Source organism: Orycteropus afer, unplaced genomic scaffold (assembly GCF_000298275.1).
Source record: "Orycteropus afer afer isolate SDZICR_OR568_19922 unplaced genomic scaffold, OryAfe1.0 scaffold00637, whole genome shotgun sequence".
In the NCBI taxonomy this organism is placed as follows: Eukaryota; Metazoa; Chordata; class Mammalia; order Tubulidentata; family Orycteropodidae; genus Orycteropus; species Orycteropus afer.
The window spans coordinates 909865-920303 of NW_006922224.1; the positions used below are offsets into that span (position 1 = coordinate 909865).

A 10439-nucleotide genomic window follows, 5' to 3' on the forward strand; every position below is an offset into this window, starting at 1 on the left:
TCCTTTCCTGGCGGGGACATTCCCTCGGTTCTCCGGTGCCTTGAAGGACTCTGCCAGGCCTGGGTCTCGGCGAATCGCCGTTGCCTGGCGGGAGAAAGCGAGGGAGTGGGCCCAGGAAGGAGTGGTCTCTGGCAAGGGAGCAGGAGGCTGGGCGGGGGGGGGGGGGTGGGCGGAGTGAGGCAGGCAGGAGGGGCCCGGGGCTCTAGAAGGTTGGGTGGGAAAGCTAACAGGCCTGTGGGTGTTCTCGGGACCTGGGAAGGGCTCATCACTCTTCTGAGTTGCCAGTATCTTGTCTCTGTAATGGGGATTCTTCAAGGAAACTCCGGATGGCATAGGATTAAGACCTTGACAATTAGCCAAAAGTTGGTGATTCAGACCCACCCGGAGACACCTGGAAATTTGAAAGGCCTGGCATCTGCTTCTGAAAAGTCATAGGTCTGACAACCCTGTGAAGCAGTTCTGCACTGCACGCAGGGGGTTGCCATGAGTCAGAAGACACTCACTTTGTCAGCTAACAACAATATAATGAGATTCCACGGAGTGTGCTACTGTGAGGGTTGAAGAGACACCTATAGTGAGCAGTCGCTTGTCACTCTTATTACTAGCTGGCAGGGCCCTAGGAGGAGTCGGTTTTCCTCAGTTTCCCTCCTGCCCTCTGGCCTCTTGGTGCCTCCAGGTCCTAGCCATCACTCCAGTCCTAGGACTAAGCATCCCTGGCTGCTCCCAGGCATCCAGCAGGACTGGAGATGAGCCCAAGCGTGAAAGATGACCCAATTTGCGCTCCCTTTGTGCAAATTTGAAGCCAAGAACCCTATCTGCGAGGAGAGCGTTTTCATCCTGCGCCAGTGGGGCAGACAGCACTCAGGGTCCTAGAGACACGGGCCCTCCTGTGCAGCGCCTCTAGGACCAGGCCTGCGAACCAGGGCGGTGGCCTCGCCCCCAGCATGGTTCGAACCCCACCGGACCAGGCCACCGCTTCCAGCACAAGGCTTCAGGGCACGGCCTCTCTCAAGTGCCCACAAGGCCAGAGACGGGCAGGCAGGGGCAGCAGTGAGCTCCCCCTGACCCCTTACCGATGTAGTCACAGCAGTCTGTTGGGCTTCTCAGTATATCCCAGCAAGGCCACCAAAGCCATTGCCATCAAGCTGACTCTGACTCATGGCACCCCCATGTGTTACTAAGTAGAACTGCTCCATAGAGTTTTCTTGGCTATAATCTTGGAGTAGTGCCTAAGACATTTGACTGCTAACCAGAAGACTGGTGGTTCAAACCCACCAGCCACTCCGCAGAAGGAAGACTGGGCAATCTACTTCCCTAGACATTCTGCCACAGAAACCCAAGGAGGGGTTGTTATGAGTCAGAAATGACTTGATGGCAGTAGTTTGTTTTGTTTTTGGTTTTTAGTACAAGAAAAGGCTCAAATAATTTTCAATGATTTAAAAACTGCACTGCAACAAGTGATGATGATTGTGAATAGGATAAGTTCAATCATTTTTAAGTGAAGGCAAATTTACACAATATTAAAGGGCAAGCAGGTGTTGACAGAAAATGTTGGTAATCTGGGGACTGACAATAATATTATTAGGAGCTCTGGTAGCATAGTGCCTAAGGCACTTGACTGCTAACCAGAAGGCTGGTGGTTCAAACCCACCAGCCACTCCTCGGGAGGAAGGTTGGGCAATCTACTTCCGTAGTGATACTGCCTCGGAAACCCAAGGAGGGGTCGCTATGAGTCGGGGCCGACTCGACGGCATATAACAACAACAACAAAGTACTCTGGTAGCGTAGTGTCTAAGGCACTTGACTGCTAACCAGAAGGCTGGTGGTTCAAACCCACCAGCCACTCCTCGGAAAGAAGGTTGGGCAATCTACTTCTGTAGTAATACCACCTCAAAAACCCAAGGAGGGGTCGCTATGAGTCGAATCCGACTCTAAGGCAGTGTGTTGCGTTGCATTGATGGCATAGTGGGAAAGGTGTTTGGTTGCTAACCAAAGGCGTTTGGTTGCTATTCAAACCCACCAGCTGCTCCTCTGGAGGAAGATGAGGGAGGCAATCTACTTCCATAGAGATTTACAGCCCTGGAAACCCATGGGAGTCACTATGAGTTGGCATCAACTGGACAGCAGTGGATTTTAATTCTTGGTTTATTTCCAAACCCTTAAGAATCCTGGTGGCACACTGGGTTAACTGGTCAGCTACAAGGGGAAAGGTTGGAGGGAGAAAGACCTGTTCCCATAAAGATTACAGCATAGAAAACCCTATAGGGCAGTCCTACTCTGTCATATGGGGTCACTAGGAGTTGGCACCCCACAAGGGCTGCCCTAAACCCAAACCAAATCCATCCATTTGAACCCATGGTGACTCCATATGTTTCAGCGTACAACTGTTTCATAGGATTTTCTTGGCTATAATCTTTATGGAAGCGAATTGCCAGTCTTTTCTTCCATGGCACTGCAGGGTCGGTTCTAACCTTTTGATTAGTAGTAAAGGCAAAATGTTTGTACCACCCAGACACCTAGGGCTGCCCTAGAGCTGCAGAAGTGCTAAAAAGATCTCCAAAGTGAAAAGAAAACCTGCCAGTTGGGTGCTGAGGATGAGACAGTTGGGAGACTCTAAGCCCCTGGGCTCACGATTGGCCAAAGCCTGGGGAAGAAGGGATAGAGATGAAGGATGGAGAGGAGAAGGGGACATGTGGTCACCTGCAGCCAGAGGATACCTGCATATGTAGGGACTGCTGGTGTCACACAGGCGAAGGCTGCATGTATGTGTGTGGGGTGTGTGTGGGGAATCATAAGCCCCTGTCCTGGCCACTACCAAGGGTTGTACTTGGGAACCTTTCAGAACGTCCCAGAACTGCCATTACGAGCTTGGAGGAGGCAGGGGTCTTAAGCAGTGTGTACCAGCCAAGCTAGGAGTGATGGTATGTGAATGTCCTCTGCCTAGTGGAGATGAGAAGCTGGGGTAAAAACCGACCAAGTGTATGGCTGTCTAACGTGCGTCTCAGTGTTTCCTTGGCCTCCTGTAAAGTGAAATGAAATGAGTATTTGAGGGAAGGGGGAGGTGGGTAAGGAGCGACACTTGCACAAAGTGACTCCCACACAAAGCAGTAGGCAATGCAATTCTTCTGAAACGTGACCGCTATTCAGGAAAGTGGGAGCGGCGAGGTGTCCAGAAAGTTGCTTTGTTTGCAGGGAGGATTTCATGATGGGCATCTCCACCTTGTTTCCTCCCAGCCACAGTGAACCCTTTCTGGTTGCAAAGGCTTTTGAGAAATTAACTCTTTTAGGGAAAAAATAAAATAAAAGTTTTCTGTTCTAAGGAAAGAGTTTGGGAGCCCCTAGTTACCTGCCCAAGGAGCTCTGATGGCACAGTGCCTGAGGTATCTGACTGCTAACCAGAAGGTTGGTTGTTCAAATCCCCCAGCCACTCTGCAGAAGGAAGACTGGGCGATCTCCTTCCATAAAGATTTACCTCCTTGCAAACCCAATGGGGGTCGCTATAAGTCAGAATCAACTCGATGGCAGTGGGTTTGGATTTGGGGTTAGTACCTGCCAGTAGAGAGATTTTTTAAAATAGGCAATGTCCAGATGCCAACACTTTCTTCAAAATTATTTTCTTTTGCTTCTTTTTTTCTCTCAGTCTGGTTTTGAAAAGTCTAATGCTTTCTTTAAAAAAAAAAAAAAAAGTTTTATTTTCCTCGAATAAATATTGGTCAGATTGCTATGAAATCGTCTTCCAGCTCAGCCAGGAGAATGGCATAGTGCCTAAGGCATTTGACTGCTAACCAGAAGACTTTGTTGTTGTTGTTGTTATGTGCCATCAAGTCGGACCAGAAAACTGGCGGGGTTCAAACCCACCAGCCACTCCTCGGCAGGAAGACTGGGCAATCTACTTCCGTAGAGATACCTCCTGGGAAACTCAAGGAGGGGTCGGTATGAGTTGAATCCACTCCAGGGCAGTGAGTTTGAGCTGGCTTAGAAAGATGGAAAATAAATGGAAGATATAGTTGTATTTCTTTTGGAGGTTTCATAAATACTTAATAAATCTCATGTTTTAAAAGCCAGGAGTGCATCATTTCAAATGTTTGGAATTTTGTTAGCCATATTGAATATGATTTGTTTCTGATATTTGTAACGAATCTGCATTGTAAATATATATTGCTTAATTAGAAGAAAGAATATAAAAATTCCATTTAGAAAGAGAATAATAAGAAGTAATAGAAAATAAACGATGTGGTGCAGTGATTGATCACATTTATTTAGTCTCTACTTCTAGGTTTAATTTGAACGCCTCCATGGTAGACGTCAAGTCGGGTACACACATAAGAAACGAATGTTCTGAAATTCAACGTTCTACTTCTATTACGTATGATTTTAGGAAGACACAGAAGGCGTAAGCATTGCGCGTTGAATTTGGGAATAGTATTTGCAATTCCAAGGGAGTCAAGAAGAGGAAGAGTGTACACATTGGACATAGCATTTTCTTTTTCTTTGAATAGCAGAACAAAATACCCCACTCACGTTCAGGGTTCCTTGGGAAATGTGAAAACCGAAAAAGCCGTGATCGTCCCAACTGGAGGCAGGAAAATAAAAGGCAAGACACGATGCCAACGGAAGTTTACGATCAGGTTATCTGCAAGGACGGAATCCAGCTTTTCGTTGGTAAACGTTTTGCCGCGAGCAGAAACCACTCACTCTCCAGCCCCGGGCGGTGCAGGTGGAGCGCGGAGCAGCCGGGACGGGCGGAGCGGACCCCCAGTTGTGCTGCCTTCTCACTTGGCTCTAGGTGAGCCCTCGGGCAAGGTGTGGTGCTATTCAAAAGGCGGGCGATGTCCCCTCTCCATCCGCAGGAACCCCCAGGGATAACACCCTCGAGCTCTCTGACCTCGGCTGACACTCCAGTAGCGCCGCCGCGGCGGACAGGTGGCGTCCCAGCAGTACGCCCTTGCCCGGAGCGCAGCCGCCGGCGCAGTCCCGCTGCAGAATCGTCCCGGCCCCAGCGGCTGTGGCGGTGGCTGCGGACACTTGCAGCCAGGGAACAGCAGCCTGGGGATGCACCAGGCACGACGGGCGCTGCAGCAGGTGGCAGTAGCCCCATGGGGCCGGGGACAGACTCTGCGCGGCGCCCGCGCCCCCCGCCCTGACCCCTTGCATGATGCTGTCGATGCTGAAGGACTTGCCCCCGCCCTCCCGCCGCTGCGCGGGCGCCTTGCCCACCTCCCAGGTCCCAGAGCCCAGCGAAGACTGCACAGACGGGAGGGAGCCAGGGGTTCCCAGATCTGCGCCCTCGGCGCTCCCGGGCGCCTGGGCGCAGGCTGGGGCCTGGAGCAGCAGGTAGCGGAGGGGGTGCGGGTGCAGCAGAGGGCACGGGCGACACCCGGCGGGGGTAGAGTAAGGCCCAAGGCCATGCTGCGGCGGTCCAGGGGGCCCCAGCAAGAGCCCCGGCGGCGGGCAGGGCAGCGCAACGGGTGGGTGCGTCCCGGGGGGCGGCTGGGTGCGCTTGAAGCGCTTCCTCCGCCGAAGGAAGCTGCCGTTGTCGAACATGTCCTGCGAGGCGGGGTCCAGGCTCCAGTAGCTGCCCTTGCCGGGGTGGCCCGGCTCGCGAGGGATCTTGACGAAACAGTCGTTGAGCGACAGGTTGTGCCGGATGCTGTTCTGCCAGGCAGGGAACCTGCGGCGATAGTAGGGGAAGCGGCCACGGATGAAGGCGCATATGCCGCTGAGCGTTAGGCGCTGGCGCGGGCTTTGCAGAATGGCCATAGTGATGAGCGCGATGTAAGAGTAGGGCGGCTTCGCAGGCAGCGAGGCGTCCCCGGGGGCCGCCGCGACCCCGGCAGAGGCCTTGAACTTGCTGTCAGCCTCGGAGGCGGCTCCCGGACAGCTCGCACCCTCGGTGCGTTCCTGTGGACGCGCGCCCCGCGGCCCCGGCGAGAGCGACTGCGCGGGAAACGGCTGGCTCCCCTCGGCCTCCTCCTCCTCCAGGATGTCGACCTCACTGTCTTCCGGGTCTGAGCCCCGGAGGCGCTCGGCTCTTGGCAAGTTCATGGAGGAACCAGACTTAGGGACGCTGGCGAGGTGGCGGTAGCTCACCTGGCTTAGGGCGGAAGTGCGCTAGAAGCCTGAAGTAAGAGTGACCCAAGAAGCAGAGCGCCTGTGATTACTCTTGTACGTGTGTTCTTTCCTTCTGATTTCTCCTCCTTTCCAACACCATTCGGCAAATATGCACTTGGCCTTTTATTAAAGCCCCGTCGAGTCCCTTCGGGCGTAGTGGATCTTCCTTTTATGTCCTTTCTTTCCTTACCTCCCCTGGCGTTGTCCATACACCACCCCAACCCCCAAGCAGTCCAACCAAGAAGGTCCGCAGCGCCAACACCCCACCAGAAAGACCTTAGCCCCCACCTCCTTTCACCCGCCCGCCACCCAGGAAGATGCTCCAGGGCTTGGCCAGCCAATTGGCGCTGGGGAGGCACAGGCTATACTAACGTTTTTTAAGTCACGCGCAAAAAAAAAAAAAAAAAAACCAAACCTGGGAAAATATGAAATTCAGAGGCCACCTCCATATGCAGGCCTCTCCCTTAGAGTATAGATATTGGGGGGAGGGGGCATTGAAGTACACATGGTATTTGGCAGTAAAAGTATGGTTTTGTGTTTCATAGCTGGCAAATCGCTCATTTTCATTGGTGGATTCCGTCTTCCAGGCTGAGCTGAAATATTTGGAGGTTCTCCTATCCCTGAATCTGGTGGGGGTGTTGGGTTGTCCCTACCACTTTCCATCCCAGCTCCCCCCACACCTCTCCCTGACTCCTTTACAGGACAGGCTGAACTGTCCTGGTGTGAAGTTGTGGGAATTCAATGGAGGGAAGGTGGAAGGCCCCCTTACAGAGGTAATTCTCCAAATTTTGTGAACCTTTTAACTACCAAACCAAACAAACAAACACAGTGACTCATAGTGACCCCATGGCTTTTCAAGGCTATAAATCTTTGCAGAAGCAGACTGCCTCATCTTCCGTTGACCATCTGTGGTTAGCAACCAAATGCCTAACCACTACAGCACCTGAGCTCCTTCATTTAACCACAATAGAAAATAAATGTTATACCAGGGTCCTGCCCACACAGACATGTGTAGCTAAAATAAGCTTCACAAACACTAGAGTGATTGCCGAGGTCTGTCTCTCTCTGTAGATGGCCATGGCCAACTACATGGATTGATTTCTCCAAATACTAACCTGTAAGGAGCTCTGGTAGCACAGTGCCTAAGGCACTTGACTGCTAACCAGAAGGCTGGCGGTTCAAACCCACCAGCCACTCCTCGGAAGGAAGGTTGGGCAATTCTACTTCTGTAGTGATACTGCCTCGGAAACCCAAGGAGGGGTCGCTATGAGTTGGGGCTGACTCGATGGCAAATAACAACAACAACTAACCTGTAGGGACTCACAGGTTTCACAGATTTTGTGAAAAATCCTGTTTTCACAAAATAGCCCTGTTTTGGTTACCTAGTGCCACTCTGACATGAATATACTACAAATGGGATGGCCTGAACAAACAGGAGTTTATTCTCTTACAATTTAGGAGGCTAGAAGCCCCAGTTCAAAGTGCCAGGCTCTAGGAGCTGGGTGAAAGCCCCTCGTCCCTGGACTTCAGCTCCACCTCTTGCTCCTGAAACTAGAGGCCTCTCTCCACCCAGGCAGCCACTGGTTGCTGAGGCTGACAAACCCAAGGTCCGAGGCAGTATCACTACGGAAGCAGATTGCCTAACCTTCGTTCCAAGGAGTGGTTGGTGGGTTTGAACTGCCAGCCTTCTGGTTAGTAGTCAAATGCCTTAGGCACAATGCCACCAGAACTCCTAGTGAAAAGGCACAGTCCCAATATTACCAAACCATACAGCAGGCCATTGATTCAAGTCCATCAAAAATCCTAAGATCACAGAGCACAGCAGGCTGCTGAATGAAGACTAGGCTACAATGCAAGGTCCAAGCATGCCAAAAAGTTGGAGACCTTCCTCAAAGTTGCTTCTTATATACTGGAAGCAGCCCACATCCCTAAAGCAGCTACTCAGCTGCTCCAGTAGATTCCACCATGGAGTTAATTACCACGGAGTAACTATATCCAGATGCCCAGCCACTCAACCTGGCCCAGTCAAGTTGACATATAACCTTAACTACCACAAGCCCTACGACTTGAGGGGAATGGGCTCCAACCCTGAACGCTTTTCTTTTTCTCTATCTTCTTCCTTTTTTTCCTTCTTTTCAGAAAAGCCAAAGTTAAACACTTTCTGTATTAAAAATAACAGTGCTGGAAACTTCAGTGAGGCAAAGGAGGGGCTGTCACTATATCGTTAGGCAGAGCACCCACTGGAAAGAGGGTGACACAGCAGCTTCTTCACTCACACACCTCACATCCATGTAATGATTTTTAGATCGCCTTCACTTGAATTTGACCTGACGCTAAAGAGTGGAATGGAAAAATAATGCATCATAAGATACCTATGTATGTAACAAGCATTAAATTATACTCCTCTTGGCACAAATGGCTAAGCATCTGACTACTAGCCAAAAGGTTGGCTATTTGAATTCACTCAGAGGTACCTTGGAAGAAAGGCCTGGCAATCTGCTTCCAGTCAAGTCTCGAAAACCATATGGAGCAGTTCCACTCTGCACACATGGGTCCCCATGAGTCAGTGTCAACTTGATGGCAATGAACACAATGGTAAAATACTGGCCTGAGTATGTATTTATACTTTAAAGCCCTGCAACTGCTGAAAAAAAAAATCTGAGATGGCATCTAATAAAATGCAGTTGTTGTTGTTGTTAGGTGCCATCGAATCGTTTCTGACTCATAGCGACTTCATGTACAGCAGAACCAAACACTGCCTGGTCCTGTGCCAACTCCACGATCCCTGGTACACCTGAGCCCATCATTGCAGCCACTGTGTCAATCCATCTTGTTGAGGGCCTCCCCATTTTTGTTGTCCCTCCACTTACCAACCATATCCTTCTCCAGGGAATGGCCCCTTCTTAACATGACTATGGTAGTTAAGTTTGTGTGTCAACTTGACTGGGCCTGGTTGAGTGGCTGGGCAGCTGAATATAGTATTCCCCTTGACGAGACTGGTAATCAACTCCATGGTGGACTCTACTGTAAGCAGTTGAGTAGCTGCCTTTGGGTATCTGTTCTGCTTCCTGTATATAAGGAGAAGCCTTGGGGAATGGTCTCTAGCTTATGGCAGGCTTGAACCCTGCATGTAGCCATACTATTGTTCAGCAGGCTGCCATGCTCTGCCAACCTTAGGACTTTGAACTGATTTAATGGCCTATCATGTGGTTTGGTAAACAAAACAATGACCAAAGCATGTGAGACGAAGTCTGGCCATTCTCACTTCCAAGGAGCATTCTGGCTACACCTCTTCCAGGACAGATTAGTTAGTTTTTAGTAGTCCATGGTACTTTCAGCATTCTTTGCTAACACCACAACTCAAAAGCGTCGACTCTTCTTTGGTTTTCCTTTTTCATTGTTCAGCTCTCACATGCATGTAAGGCGACTGAAAATACCATGGCCTGCATCAAGCACAACTTAGTCTTCAAGGAAATATCTCTGCTCTTCAGCACTAAATGCCGTTACAACAGGGTATTTATTATGCCATTGATTGCCACACAGTAAATCTTCCACTGGTGTTTTTTAGGTGACAATTTACAGTGAGAACTGTAAAGGGCAAATAATAATGATAATTTTCTGAAAGTAGCTAGTGCCTTCAAGGTAAGATTTGGAAAACAGCTTTCTTGCAAGTTTGCTTTTAAGCTTTCTCTACTCCTGAAGCTGTCATCCTCTGAGGCTCCCAGTTACACACAACTTAAAGGAGATAAACAGAAGGCTGTGAGCCCCCCCAGATTTGTGTTGGAATCATACATTTTCCGATTACACTTGTGTGATGGGCACTTAGCTCCAGGGTGCCAGACAGATGTACCATTTGACTTTATATCCTGATGCTGTCCCTCCACCCCTGCAGGTGGAGCACATTTCTTCCATCAGCATAGGAATCTGACTGCCTGAAAAGATATACTGTTAGCTTTCCTAGAGTCAACTTCTAGGGATTTGGGTTATTAAAAAAGTAAAGGACAGAATTTAAGGAAGTGCTTAAAACAAACAAAAACCCAACAATGAGCAAACTGCATCGATGAGCATACTCAACAGGGACAGAGGGGCCAAAGAGCTCCCAATGGCCAGAGCTGAAACAATTTGAGCAACAAAATCAATAAATTAGTGCCCACTGCTGTCAAGTTGATTCCAACTCACAGTGATCCTACTGGACAGGGTAGAACTGCCCCATTGGGTTTCCAAGGCTGCAATCTTTATAGAAGCAGATTGCCACATCTTCCTCCCATGGAGTAGCTGGTGGGTTCTGACTGCCAACCTCTCCGTTAGCACCCAAGTGTTTTAACCAC

The 10439-nt window shown here is 50.1% G+C and overlaps 1 protein-coding gene across 1 annotated transcript; it reads right to left on the reverse strand.

The window, feature by feature from the left end:
* Positions 1–4624: 4624 nt before the first annotated feature.
* Positions 4625–6045, reverse strand: LOC103210668 (forkhead box protein D4-like 1). Its single transcript, XM_042783074.1, has 2 exons — positions 5066–6045; positions 4625–5015 (listed from the first exon to the last, which is right to left on the reverse strand). Exons 1-2 carry the CDS (start codon positions 6043–6045, stop codon positions 4625–4627), a joined length of 1371 nt encoding a protein of 456 aa, XP_042639008.1.
* Between the last annotated feature and the right edge of the window lie 4394 nt (positions 6046–10439).

Excerpts from the sequence above, each read along its gene's own strand:
- LOC103210668 (XM_042783074.1), bottom strand. The coding sequence starts at position 6,045 with ATGAACTTGCCAAGAGCCGAGCGCCTCCGGGGCTCAGACCCGGAAGAC. Across the intron at positions 5,016-5,065 it reads CACCTGCTGCAGCGCCCGTC|CCACCGCCACAGCCGCTGGG; the intron begins GTGCCTGGTGCA and ends AAGTGTCCGCAG.